Genomic DNA, 15,427 nt, shown 5'->3' on the forward strand with positions numbered 1-15,427 from the left:
AACTCGTCTTTGGTATCAAATTGTGGGATTTCAAGAGTAACCTTCTTGATTTCCATGTATCAAATGGGCGTGGAAGACAAGAAGGGCAGTTGACAGGTAATACAACAGCCATGTTTGAGTTGAAACGGAGTTATTGATGTAAGTTCTTCTTCCCTTCCGAATCAGATTGATCCATATGTGTGCAAATTTAGACATGTTTACGTAAAGGTTGATGCAGTCAGCAGGTGAGAGAAAAAGAGAAGAAAAGGTAGAAACGCTATATATTGCGGATCTCTCTTGCGCTGCGGCAGCCATGGAGGAGGTCTCTTCCTTTTCTACGAGGCACTGCCCAAATAAGAGAAAGAACTGCGATGCTCTCACTGTGGTTGCGGTGCCAACACCAACGGCAGACGGCGAGGGCCATCGTAATAAACAACCGTCGTCTCCCCATCTCCCGACCCTTCCCTTCGATGTCGTCTCAGACATCCTAACTCGCCTCCGGCCAAAGTCGCTCCTGAGGTTCAGAGCTGTCTGTAGATCTTGGTGCTCTCTCATCGATAGCCACGACTTCGTCTTTCGCATGCACCTCGACCGATCCAAGCGGTCTCACAACTTCATCCTGAGCATGACGAACAGGTTCTGCTACTATGAGAACACGGAACCGCCCCTAGTAGAGGAGTTCCCCCTCCCTTTCTTTTCCCTCGAATCGGGAATCATATGGCTTGCCTCTTCCTGCAACGGCTTGCTCTGTTTTATGCAACACGGGATGGATTTTTCTGTGGTTGTGATGAACCCTGCGACAAGAGACTTCATCGAGCTCCCGAGAGTCACCTGCAGCACCTCCCTTAGCGTTTGCCACATCTGCCAACTCGTCTACGAGCCACCTTCTTCTGCCAGGACAGCGGCAGGAGGGTTTTATAAGGTGCTTTTCGTTTATAAAGATGGTAGTACCTACCAAACCCGCATCTTCGCACTTGGGACAGACGTCTCGTGGAGAAGCATTACTAATCCTTACGGAACTCAGGCGATGGCTTTCAATACAATGGAGTTCCCCTGCATCAACGGAGCTATCCACTATGTGTATAACGATTTTCCGAACGCAGTGGTCGTGGCTGCCTTTGATGTCGCCGACGAGAAGTTTCGGGCTCTGGCACTTCCCGCTGGTTGCTGTGATCCGTCCTGCACGCATAGCTCGTTTGTGTCCCATCAAGCTTCCGTCGCGGAGGTTTGTGGGCATCTGTGTCTGCTTCACCGTGATGCTTACTCCGTGGTCCTGGACATTTGGTCACTGGCGGACTATGCCAACGAGGTGTGGGTGAAAGTTCATACCTTCGATCTCGACTTCGTTCGTAGGGAAAGTCATCTCCCATATACGTCTTTCATTCCATTCGCAAAGGTTGGGGATGAAGAGCTCCTGCTACAAGCATTCAATTTCAATTTGTTCGATATCCCTATGGCCTTAAGTTGCTTTATCTTTTCTTACAATGCCCGACTTGGAACGATGAAAAGAATAAAGATGCCAGGGGCAGAAAACGTGAATCAGTCTGACACTTTAGATCAATGGGGAGATAATTATGTGGAGAGCTTGGTTTCTTTGAAGTTCATTTGCGAGGAAAGGAATCGGCAGGTAACATACTGTGTTCATATTTTTCTTTTTTGCTAGATTTTTTTTATTTCAGATAAACCGTTTGCAGCTAGTGCACGTCACCATTTGTTGGGACGTTGCAGGTTCAAAACCCAATGGTATAGTTGTATAACTGGTAGGGGTCTCCCTAACCCCAGCTTGCCTATCAAAAAAAAAAAGTAACACATTTATTCGTTTGTTATTAACAGCCCTGTTTATATATAAAAAAAAGTTTGTTCATCTGATTGGGAGAAAACAACTGCTCAGGCAATCATATAAAGGGTATTTTGAGAAAGATGCACATTAACAAATGATTACTCTTGCAATTGATTCATGTATATGAAGCTTCTTGATTTTGAGAATATGTTCTTTGTGATATTCTTGTAATTGTTGTGTCGTTTGCATATTTTCCAATCTTTTCGTACAAAGTTAATGGTTGGGGATAAAAAATGAATAATCAAGTGGATGTCTGAGAAAACCGTCATCACTTTCTGAGTGTGGCTCTTAAACATTGTCATGTTTGGTTCAACCTGTAGGTAGATTCTTTAATTTGCAAGCACTCGACTGCGTATTCCTTTTCGTTACATTTATGAGACTGCTCGTGTATGCTTTAAGCACCATGTTCTTTGATCCTTAATTGAAGCAATGCCTAATCATTATTTGCTCAAGCAGCAACTAGAATTTTTCATGTTTAATCGAAGAATCATTATTTGCTCAAGTGAAAATACAATTCTAATTATTCTCATTGTAGTTACCAGGAGTGTCTTCTCGTCATCAAGCCCTTTCTCTTGCAAAAGCCTCTTGAAACTAATCTTGCAATGTCATTGTATACGTCTGAATGCATTGGCATTGTCTACTTGTTTGTAACTTGAAACATTTCCATTAGTTGCTCAACCTTGATTCTTCGTTATTGCTTCTGCCTCTTTTACAGCTTTTTGAGCTTCTATAAGCTATTTGGCTATGCTATCTTCTTAGTTTCAGCAAGAAATATCCTATGCTCAACATTGAAAGTTTCATAACTTGGCAATTTATCAGCAGGGTGCTTGATACTAAGTGTCCTTGTTGCAAATTCATTTTCTTGCTCTTTGTATAATGTATGAAAAAAATTAATTGTTTTTTCCTTATAGTTCACCTTCATTCTCTAGAATCTTGATGTATTTCACTGTGTGGATGCATCTGTTGTTAATTGAAAAGTGAATACCATTTACATCACTGAAAGTGCTTTTTTTTTGTTCTTCCTCCTATAAGTAATCAATCACCTGATTACCTAAATGATCACCAATTGCTGACTTTGCTGGACTTATCTTTTCTTGGTCTTCTTATCCATCTTGAATCATTTCAATGGTAGTCCATGTCTGAAACCAGCCAGTTTTTAATTTTTTTATCTTTGCCATCCACAAGCACTTTTCATTTGTTCATTGAAACTTCCCCTCAATATCCATGTGATGAAGCAACTGGCTGCATATGTTCCTTAAATTGAAGCATTGCACATCCTCTATAATTTCCAGCATGTGCGAAACTCTAGTATTTTTAATGAGCAAGTGAAGCCAAATCTTTGGATCATGGCAAATTTCATTCTTTCCATATTCAAGGCTTTGAGATAGAAGCAAAGTCAAAAAGGACCTTTATTTTTTTAATTTATGATTTCTCTGAAATGAATGTGTGAAGATATTGGTAACCTGGGTTGTCTATGGTGAGTGGCATAGTTAGTATTCTTTTGTTTTTCTGTATCTAACTGTGAATGGTCTTATGTAAAGGTAACTTTGTCCTTTATTTGTCCCCTAATAAGGAAGGTATACTTAATCCTTTGCTGTTTGTTTTTGTAGTGTGCAACCCTAATAAAGTGGTGTCGATTCTTGTATCTTCACCATTGTATTGAATGACAAGGAAATGGTCATTACCTCCACATAGACATGTTGCTGCAAATTGAATGCATACTTGAGTGAAAAGAAGAATGTAATGCCAAGAACCAAATATCAACATCTTTTATCCATAGAAGTGGTAAAATTTACAATGTTTATGGAACATTTGATTGAAAAAAAAAAAACATCTAGTTTGCGAAGAATACCAAAAAGTACATAAGAGAGCAAAAGTTGTGGTTCCTCATGTATGGCTGAAGCTGTGGGGAGACATTCCGATTGGCAGGGGCAGGTGCCCGGAGGTTTTACACCTTTTTGGGGTTATTGGCAAAGGGACAGTTGAGGTCCCTAGGGGGGCATGCCCATGAATCCATCTCCACCCTCCTGCACGGGTTTTTTTCTTTGTATAAAAAAGTTTAATCTCTTGATTTGTGTCCAAGGTTACGTGGGAATCTTTCTTGGAATCTTGAGGGTATTGAGACTTGATCAGGATGAAATGTTGAGAAATTGTCTAGATTTTAGGTTTTCCCTAAGATGGATTGATATTCACGTAGCTGCCACTCTTCATAAAGGAGATTGAATGGGAACTGATCGCCGGGCTTATGGGATTTAGTGCAGAAAGTCGTGATGAAGGGAAAAAGATTAATGGGTATCCAATATAGTTATGGATGGGATCGAATGATCAACAAGCTAGTGGATAAAAAGAGGCACAGCTTTATTAGAATCTAATTCAGTATCAGATCCAAAATTTTGGGCCTACTTAACTCAGGTTTGGGAAACCCCTGTTCCAACCTTGATTTATACTAATTATGGATGATTGGCATATTAAACAGATTGTGTATATGACTTCATTAAGTCCTGAACTAGCACCATCTTAATTGCAAGTTGGATGCCATCACATATCACAATTTCTTTGCGATGTATATGAATTTCATTAAGCACTTTCTCTCATACTCTATGTTGAAGATGAGACAAGTGTGTCAGACTTGACAAATACCTGCACTTTAACATGTATCATAGTCATATGAGTAAAATTCGCTTGAACAAATGTCAGTGCTTATACCATTCTGTATGAACCAGCACATACTTCATTTATGTATCATTACTTCTATCAAGTTCAACACAAAATCATCTTTCATAATCTTTTTGTAAGGCTGTCTCAACCAGTCTGAAACAAGCAACTTCATGTAATCTAAGAAACAAATGGAACATAATTGTATGTGCATCATATGGGCATGACATGCATCATATTAGAAAGAAAGATAATCAAATATAAGAATTTATTCATGCATAAGAAGGGTTTTTGCATTGATAAGTTCATACATATTTAAGTGTTCATGCATTTTACTTTAAGTGAATGATGAATATCAGTTATCTGTTGTGATTTTCTACTTATTTGATATATTGCAATACTTGTTGAATATTGCCAAAATTGAAATATAAGTGCATGAAAGTTTGAAGAGATTTCTACTTGTGAATTCTATATTACTTGCTTAGTATAGCTCTACCCTACTGAGACATGTGTGTCTGACCCTATGAATTTTCAATATTTTTCAGGAGGTGATTGAATTTTCGTGCAATAGCGGGAGGTTGTGATAGGGGTCGAGTCACACCTTTCCCAAACTAACAAAAGTTGATGAATAAGAGCATATTATTTGCTTAGGAGTCTGATTAAATTCTTGATTTTTATTATTAATAAAAAACATGTGTTATTTCAATTATAGATGTTCAAAATTATAAATGTTAATGCCTATTCAAATGTGAATGTAAAGGAAAAGTAATGTGCCGAGTTTTACTCCTGATTGATTTTACACTGCTGCAATTTTATAAAGGGATTTAAAGGAAAAATACGTATTTTACGCTTTTCCGGACTTAAAAATTTGGAGCATTACACTTAGTCCGATCTTAAAAGAAATTTGGCCATATCATGGTAAAGAAATAAAGTAATCGGTCATCTAGAGAGCAAGAATTTTGAAAGAAGGTAATTCTTGCTCTTACTCAGATGTTTTGTATTTTCTGATAGTAGATCAGTGCTGGTTCGATTCTTGAAGAAGGCTAGTAGCTGAAGTAAGCAGAAATTTGTAAGAATTTGCAATGAAGAATTCAAATCTAGCCTAGTTCCATTCAGGCAGATTTGAAATTCTTCAGCAAGAAAGTTAGGTTGTCTTGCGGACTTTTTGAATTGAATTCAGAGCCTTCAAAGTATCCAAAAATTCTAAAAAAAATTCTCTAGATACCCTTTAAAGTGTGCAGATATTGTTAGAACCAATAATTTAGCAATTTGAGTTGGAATTAGGTGAGAAATTGCAGCAATTGTGAACTAGTTCATTTTCCAGTGAGATAGAGTCCATGTCCTGTCACAGAAATCTTGTTTTTGATTTATAGTTATTCCAGCACATAAAATGAACTTGGTTTGAGCTGAAATTATTTCTGAAGATTACTGAGGGAATTTAGATATTTGTGGAATCTTCAATTGCTCAATTCTGAGTCTGAAACCCCAGACAAGAGGTATTTTCCACAGACTATAGATTCACATTCTGTTTGCAGCAGAATAGAAAAGGAAAGTCCTAATTTGCTTAAGTATTTTAGAGAATTTACTCAATAAAAAATTCTAAAATTTTGTGAGCATTTTTCTCTTAGTGTCACGATAGTTCTAGTCTCAAAAAAATTCAAATTTGGATTCTTATTTATGATATCACTGGAGACTCAAGAAGTGTTAGTTCTTTGGCGAGCTGTCCTCTGTTTTCTGTAAATAAATTATCTGTTTGCGAGCATGATTTGGGGGTCCAAGCTACTCTTAAAATCCTGAAATTTTTCTAGTACTCTGAAATGTGTAGATGCTGTAGAAAATTTGAATTTTGCAGAGAGATGTTTTGACATATTACCAACATTAACAGTAAGGGGAAAAGTTCATGCTCTCTCTCTCTCTCTCTCTCTCTCTCTCTCTCTCTCTCTATATATATATATATATATATATAGTAGAGAACAGCCCGTTCTTACAAACGGGTCACATACATGCACATAACACACACAGTCATATACACGCTCTTTAACATTATCTACAATATAGCTAATTTTATTAATATTTGGTATAATTTTAATGCCTCTCTTCTCTCTCTATTTTATGGTAATTTAATATCTGCATATAGATAACTTTCTAAACTAACTCTCTCATACCTCCATAAGATCCTCCTATAGGTGGTTTTCCTAATCTCTCTCTCTCTCTCTCTCTCTCTCTCTCTCTCTCGTGCATGACAGGGACATTTTTTTCCCTTAATAAGAATTGTAAAACAATTTTATAAATGACATGTATATCAGAACACAACCCATGTCATTAAAAAAAAAGTTTTATTATATATATATATATATATATATATATATGTGTGTGTGTGTGTGTGTGTGTGTGTTAACATGGCACCAGTGAAGGTACATAACTATTGACCTGGAAAAGGTGCATGTTTAATGACTATATCCAACCACATAGGTATTTTCAGCCATCCGCATAATTTGTTTACTACCTTGGATCAATTTTCCTTTTTTTTTAGTCATGAATCTTTGGCACATTGTAGACCTTTGGTTTGGAAGCCCATGAGAAACCTGCCTGCCGTGCACAATCACATGGTTTAAAGCTTATTTCCTACAAAAGATTAGGGTCCGATATACAAAAAAATAAAAAAAATGAAGCAAAGGTGATTTCTAAAAATAGCTTCATACCTTAATTAGTATCCAAATATTTATGTTGTATGTACGTTCTTCTAAGAGCTTGCATGCATGATGCATCAGAAGTTCATATCATATGCCTTCATGCTAAAGGAAACATTGGATACACGTTATATAAGTAGCAATTGCATGTGAAATTCGTTTGTTTCTTAGGAGCCTCTTTGTTTGCAGGTTGAAGATAGCAGTGGATTTGTTTCATCTGATCATTGATTTGCACATGTATTTGGCATGTTATTGTATGGTTGCTGAACAGGGAGGTACGTTAAATCCAAGGAGATCGCATCCTAGAAGGCTCTGGCGGAATCTTGTGGTCTGCTTGTCTTCATGATCGCTTGCATCTCTTTGGTTGTTGCTCCCAGTGCCAGTGGTCCAATGCAACGTGAGGGGGACATGTGAACTCCCTTTATTTATAAATTTATCAGTTCTTGGGAAAGGAATCATATTCTTCAATATTTTTTTATTAATAACTCTTTTTTTAGATAAATTAATAACTCTTATTTATGCTGCAGTTAATCTTTTATTTATGAATATTATGATTTGTTAATCTTAATGTTGTTTAAGTTGTACGTGGGATTTACGGACCCTCTCTCTCTCTCTCACACACACACACACATATATATATATATATATATAAGAGAAAGAACATTCACCATTCAACATTACCAAAATACATCCAACATTCAAGAGAATATTATATGAGAGAGAAACATAGGAGGAAGACAACCACAATCTAGATGGTGACTGTGCACAACTCAGAGTACAAGCAGATCAAACTCACGTCTCTACTATGTAATTGAAGAGCCAGAAACACATCAGACATGACCCGTTGGCGAAGCCTTTCGAAATCAAATTTGATGCCCCTGGAGAAGATGATGTTTCTTTCAGTTCAGATCACCCACCATGCTGAAAACAACCATACCCGCCACAATAATCTCTATTTTTTTTTGTGTCGTAAAATCATGGGGTCCCGAATAACGGAACTCGAACGAGTTTGAACAGACGCTGCACCCCAAGTTTGAAAAAATAAGTCTAGAACGACTGGGCAGAGCCAAAATAGTTGAGTCATGTCATCTATTGCTTTCTCGCAAAGAACATATGCTGAGAAATTGAATCCCCCATTTCCTGATATTAATTTGGGTTTGAACACGATACAGAGCCACGCCAAAGCTTTTGCCCTTGGAGTGGGCCCCTTACCCCACATACAATTAGTGAGAAACTAGTCCATCCCGGATGGCAACAAAGAATGATAAACTTGCTTAATTGAGAACCTATCTTCGCTCGCCATGGCCCAATGAAGCCACGGGCGGCCATGGATAGGCCTAAGATCCCTATCACTGAAGGACTGAAGTGTCTTCCGTCACTCCAGCCATAGGGATGAATGACACACTGAACTGAGCATCAAAGAAGGGAGTCAGATAGACTACCATATTTTTGCCTAACAAACGTAGCCCAAGGAGATTGAGATGTGGAAGCTACCCAAGCCCACTTTAAGACTAAAACGATGCTCCTTTTTCTCAGAGTCGGAATCTCCAAGCTGCCTCGTTGGAACGATCTGTTGCCAATAAACAAGCAGACACTTTTTGTGAAACACATTCCCAAACCAAAGGAAGTGCGAAATCAAGCAGTTAATTGTTCGTTCTATTGTCGTTGATATAATGGGCATGCTCATACGAAACTCTGGTAATCGGGCCAAAACATGGTGAATTAGCATCAATCGTCTCATAAAAGATAAATATCGGGCCTTCCAAGATTGCAATCTCCCTTGCACCCGCCCTATAGTAGACATCCAAGATGACGTTTCTGTCGGCTGCAGTGAGTGCAATGATAGACCCAAGAAATTGACAGGAAGGTCGAATATTGGGCAGTTGACGATCCTTACAACAACCGATTGGATAAGAGGGTCAGCATTGAGTAAGACCAGAGCGCACTTACTCTCGTTCAGGCGAAGGCCTGAAATTACAGCGAAGACTTTAATAATGAAGCACAACCTGGACATCTGATTAACATTCGCATGACCAAATATTATAGGATCGTCTGTATATTGAATTGTGAGACCAACAAAATCAGGAATGTCCAAGGAATCCAAGAAGTCTGTTTGTTCTTTTCTTTTTATGAGAATAGGTAAACCATCTGCTACAATATTAAAAAGGATAGGGGATAGGGGACAACCCTGTCGCACACCTCTAGCCAACTTGAATTATTTCCCTCTCAGCTCGTTGATGCAAACCGACGATACGGATTTCGTGACCAACTCATTAACCCATGCTATAAACTGGTTGTCAAACCCCATGTTTGTTAGAGATTCAATCAGAAAATCTCATGTCAAACTATTATAAGTGTTGTGAAAATCCAATTTTAGTAAGAAGTACGGTGCTCCAGTCGATTGTAAAGAGTAAAAAAGCTCAGTTGCACAAATAAAAGACCCATGCAAAATTTGACCTGGAATAAAAGCCTCTTGGTTCGGAGAGTCAAGTTAATCAATGACAACGTACAACCGATTAACCAACACCTTAGATATAATACGATACAGAGCACTCATTACTGAAATCGGCCTGAAGTTGGATATGTCTGACGCCTCTTGCCTCTTAGGAATCAAAGAGATGACTGCCGCATGATATGGTTTAGGCAACCTTGCAATACGATATAATTCATCGAACAAGTGGAGCAGGTCAGTTTTAACAATTGACCAAAAAGCTTTAAAGAAGTCGGCGTGAAAACCGTCAAGGCCTAGGGCCTTCCATCTCGAGAGTCCGCTAATAGCATTAGAAATCTCAACTTCGGTGAATCGAGCCTGCAGAGGAACAAATGGTTTGTCACCAACCGCTTATAGCCCATATCGCCGATGACCCCCCGACCCCTAAGTCAGTCGAATATAGCATGAAGAAATAAGAAGTAATAGTTGGCAGGCAATTTTGCTGACCAAACTGACATCCATCGATCTCGAGCAAGAGTAATTAGTTCTTACTGTATTTATTTGATCTATTTATTTGAAAAAATCGTGTATTATCATTGCTATTAGCCAACCATGCAACTCTGGCCCTCAACTTCCATCTAAGTTCATCTCGTGCTCTCTATTCTGCAATGAGGGCAGAGAGGACGACGATACGCTCCTGCAACTGAAGCATTTGACCCTCCGGCACACCAATACAATCAACCTGATGTTGGGCCAAATAGGAGAGCTCAGCTTCCCATTGGCCGATGAACATAAACTTGTTCAGGTTATTAAAGCTAAGTCATTATTTAATATGTTGTTGAAGACGAAGAAGCTTTGCATGGATGTGGATGGCCGCCCAAGATCCCGCATCAGGTTGAGCCCATGATTGTCCGACCAGCTACTGAACATTTGACACACGAAGCCACCACTCCTCAAAGAAGAACCTACGACACGCTTTGAAGCTTGCGCCCCAAGAAATAGTCAGTTGTCCATGATCGGACAGGGTCCGCGGCAGCAAGCATGCAGTGACATTCAGAACCGCGTGAAATAGTTCTGGGGAGAAAAAAACATGATCAAGTATCTGCAAGCAAGGGTGAGACCTCATATTTGACCACGAGAATTGCTCTCTCACATGAGGTACCGAGTAAAGCTGGTTCTGCCGAACAAACTCCTGAAACCCCCTAATGGAGGGGTTGAGAATAACCGGTAGACTAGAATCCTGCGTGGGCAACAGGCAATTGAAATCCCCTCCTAAACACTGAAAAACTCTAAATGTAACCAAAACTCGGTCCAAATCAGCCTACAATGTTGGTTGTGAGGCAGACACGACAGGGCATACACAAAGGTGAAGACGACATCTTGTAGCGACGACAACAAGTTTGTAGAAAGAGAAATAGAATAATTGCCAATATCCACTATCACCACCTTAAGAGAAGCTTTCTAAAGAACCAGGATACCCCCAGCAAACCCAGCGGCCAATTTAAAAGCATATGTCACACCTCTCCATAAGTAAGATACCACTGATAACGAAATATCCTCCATTTTGGTTTCACAAATTGCAACAACATCCAGACTTTCATACCTAATCCAATTAGCTAAAAACAAATGCTTATGAGAGCAATTCATGCCCCTAATATTCCAAATGTACATTTTTCATGATAAATAATCAGGCAGCACCCTAGTACATCTTTGTCTGGCTGAGCGTCAAACTAAGCTGGAGCCATCTTCTTGAAGCTGAGCTTGCGAACGTGCCAATGATTTTGCTCTACGAAGACTATTTGCGACTCTGACCGTCGATCGTGCCCGAGGAATAATGTGTTGCTGGATCGAAGAAAGCTGCCCAATTGAAATCTGCACTCCTAGTGTCCGCGCAGGCTCAACAAAGGACATACCCCATATGTCGAACATGTCATCAACCCCGTGCGACCTACCCCGCTAACCGAACGAATCTGGGTAAGGTTGTGGATGCACAGGTTGCAAGCAGGAGACCCCCGAGCCCCCCTAAACAGATGTTCCGAGAACCTCCACGGGACTTTCAAAAATCTTCCTAATCTTGTTTCAGAAGCAAGAATTTTGTGCAAAACTCACTTTCTAAAAATGGAAAGGTTACTTTTTTTAATATAAAATTGAACTTACTTGATATTAGGTTTTTTTCTCATGTTAAAAATATTGCACTTAAAATTTAATTTTCATGTGCTTAAAAGAATTGTACTGTACTAAAATTGAACTTCCTTAGAAGCTTGCTTTTAAAATTTTTATCTTTTTGTAATAATCAAAGTATATAATTCCTACTGTTGTTAACAGTACTAAACCTTTCTCTAATAAGCAAGGAACCACCCAGAGGAGGTGCATGTTTACTACTATTTTGGTTGCCCTTGGCTGTAAAACCTTTGGGTACCTCTAGCTTTTCTCCCCACCCCCTACCTACCACCACCAAGAAAGAGTAAAAGTTTTAATTGTACTTTTATGGTATTTCTAATATTGTTTCTTACTTTTTCTATTGTTGTTTACATAGTTACAGGAAACGCTTCCTTAAGGGGGGAAGCATGCTTCAGAAGCGTGGGGAAAACTCTTGCTAAATTGCTTCTCTCTCGCATTCTTTTTTTTGTTTTCCACTCATTTCTACCTTGCTTCTCTCTCTTTTTGTGTGTTTTTCATATTATTATTATTTTCGTTTCTCCGTCACTTCCTCCTCGCTTCTCACTTGTTTACCCTTATTTTCTTCATGTTTACTTTTATGCTTCTCACACGCTTCCACAATAACTTCCAAAACAAAACCAGCTTCGTACTCCATACTAACTTTTAACACTTGCTTCTCACTTTCACATCAGGTATCGCCTCCCCTATCCATTTAACTTTTTGGTAATTATAGTTGATTCCTTTAAACTAGGGGTGGCAAAACCTGTCACGATCCGTCAACCTGACCCGTCAACCCGCCTCGTAGGCGGGTTCAGGTTTGGCTTAAACTAACCCGTTTAATAAATTGGTCGACTCGCCTAACCCATTTATTAAATAGGTCGGGTTCGTGTTAGGGGGTATGCCAGCCCACCAACCCGGCTGACCCATTTAATAAACGGCTTAGGCGGGCAGGTCAACCCGTTTACCTGAACCCGACCCGCCAACCCGTTTACCCGACCCAACCCGTTTATTAAACGGGTTGGCTGGTCGTGTCGGGTTACCCGTTTAATAAACGGGTCGGGTTCGTGTTTGCCACAGCTGACCCATTTATTAAACAGGTAGGGTTCGAGTTGAGGTATGCTGACTCGCCAACCCACCGGGTCGACCCGCCAACCCGACCCAATTGCCACCCCTACTTTAAACGCTTTGCAAACTTTTTTTTATGAGTAATGCGCTCATCTGTCCCGTTTTCTCGTTCAGCCCCATTAGGCTCCTTCAAACCATAGTTTTTGGTATTTTTTCTCACAACTAACACTATAGATGTAACCTATAGGTTTTATCACCGGAATCTGACACAATGATTAGGAAGGCATCAATTTTTTTTGGGGTCATAAAAATATATTTTTTCATAAAAAAAAACATTATCCAAGAGTCTATTCCCACTAAATCAAGCATGCTAAACACATATAAAGGTCCAGGTCTATCATAAAACACTTCAAACTATGGGGCCTAACGCTAAAAGAAGGCCTAATATGTTCAGTTGTCTTTTTTCACACATATTTTTGGCTTTCATGGTTTCATACACCACTTCTAACCTGCTTCTTATTCTAATAATTATGCTCTGCTCGCTATGAAAGGGACGTTCATTTGTTAGTTTGAAGAAAAGTGTGAAAATGTTTCGTTTGAGGAGGCTATACTATAGTAGTGTTCTCATCTTCTAAAAGAGGTTCTTGTGTAAAACACTGCCACGGTAAGACTGCAGTTCACAAGTCCCATATCTTCTTCAACTAATCTGAATAGGGATGGCAATGGACCTGGGTGGGGGCCCCGTCTCAAGATTAGAACCTTCATCCCTGCACTGGGATGGATTTTAACCTCCACCCCCTCCTTCATCCCCGTTTCATGTCCTCCATCCCCGGTTCAAAAGGGGATGAGGCGGGGTGGGGCCCGTTTCCCCGTAGTTTATTGCCATCCTTTAGAAGGACTGGGATGGGGCCGGGTGGGGATCATGGCAGGGATTGGGTGGGGCGGAGAAAAGTGTAAGTCCATCCTCGAACGGGGATGGATTTTAACCTTCGTCCCCGCCTCCATCCCCGTTTCATACCCTTCATCCCCGGTCCAAACGGGGATGGATTTTAGCGTGCAAATGTCGTTTGGGTTGTATTTTTCTTGATTTTTGTGTCATTGGTTTATAATTTACCATGGGTCCAAAATCTAGTTATACTTTGTCTTAACTGTATACACTTTTCACAAACATATATCTCCTTACTTAGTTATATGTTTTTCAGGTTCCTGATGTCATCAAAAAACTTATTTATCTTACTTTCTTTGTTTTTTTTTTTATGCAAAGTCACAATCCTGTTTTAGGGTACCCAAAATCACATGAAAATCTAAGCAAAAATCCATAAAATTGTGTTATTTTTCTTGATAGCTTATATTGTTTGGCTCATATCTTAGCCTTGATTTTACATATGGGCCACTAACTTACCTCAAATTTATGTTTAACCACCTTAAGTTTTACATATTTAATAAAAGTTAAAAATGGTTCAAATGACTGCCTAAACTGCCTTTTATACACCTACCTTAGTTAACTTTTGAAACTGACAAAAAAAAAATTTAATTATTACTGGACGCTACTTTTGCATTTCTGGAGTTTTGTAGCTGTTTAGGGGTAAATAAAGAATCTCAGTAGAAGAAGCAACTCAAGCAGTCATTTAAGCAATTTCTTGAAAGGTTAGCGGCTATCTTAAACAATTAAAACCTAAGGTAGCTAAACTTAAATTTGACATATCTTAGGCACCTACTCTACAAAACTAGTTGACAAAGCTTACATCTTGTGCTTTTTCAAAACTTAAATATCAACCACCTTCCTATGAAAAGTTCATTTGGAGGGTGCTTTTTTGTACTTCATGATACTTTTTTTTTTTTAATGATCAAGTTGAAGATTAAGGCCCCCCTTCCTTTTCAGTAGACAAGCCTTACTGGTAGCTATACAACTAGTCTGTTATTCAACATGACCATACCATTGAGGTTCAAACTATCAACGTCACATCACTTGCACAAATTGCTCCTACCAAAGAGATGGAACTAAACACTTATTAGTGGGGTTCGAACTTGCAATGTCCCATCACATGTTGACTTGAACAAACTGCTCCTACCAAACAGACGGAGCCCCAGTTGGTTGCACTTCATGGTACTTGCATCATCAAAGCCAAGATTCAGGTTCACCTGCAGTACAATTATTTGTGTCACAAAAAATTCTTTTTAATATTTTAATCACACTGTTGAAGTGGTAAATGATTCATTAATACCTACTTATTCTCTCTCTCTCTCTATCTCTTTTTTTTTTTAGTTTTAAATGTTCATTACATAAGATGGATATGGCTTCCCATCATAAAACCTTTTATTAATGATGCAACTAGTGAGGGCTTAATCTCTTCTATTTATCAAAAGAAGGAAAAGTAAGACTTGTGAATTTAATAATGCAAAACAAATATTTTGTTCCTTTCTCATGAGTTTACTTTGTTGCAGGTAGGGCTGGTAAACTAACCGAACAGGGCATGTTTGGGCTTGGGCCTTGTTAGGTTAGTTTACTAGCAGATTGAGCTTGTGGCTCGGCTCGTGTTCATGTTTAGCCAAGCCGAGCTCAAGCTCGACCGAACATGAGCTGGCTTATGTAAAAACATTTCATGT

At 39.1% G+C, this 15,427-nt stretch overlaps 1 protein-coding gene across 1 annotated transcript; it reads left to right on the plus strand.

The window, feature by feature from the left end:
- The first annotated feature begins 292 nt into the window (after window positions 1-292).
- Window positions 293-4,124, plus strand: LOC149829123 (F-box protein At5g65850-like). Its single transcript, XM_090017215.1, has 2 exons — window positions 293-1,606; window positions 4,017-4,124. Exons 1-2 carry the CDS (start codon window positions 293-295, stop codon window positions 4,122-4,124), a joined length of 1,422 nt encoding a protein of 473 aa, XP_089873341.1.
- The last annotated feature ends 11,303 nt before the right edge of the window (window positions 4,125-15,427 follow it).

Source organism: Nuphar pumila, chromosome 9 (genome assembly GCF_984573655.1).
Source record: "Nuphar pumila chromosome 9, dmNupPumi1.hap1.1, whole genome shotgun sequence".
NCBI lineage: Eukaryota > Viridiplantae > Streptophyta > Magnoliopsida > Nymphaeales > Nymphaeaceae > Nuphar > Nuphar pumila.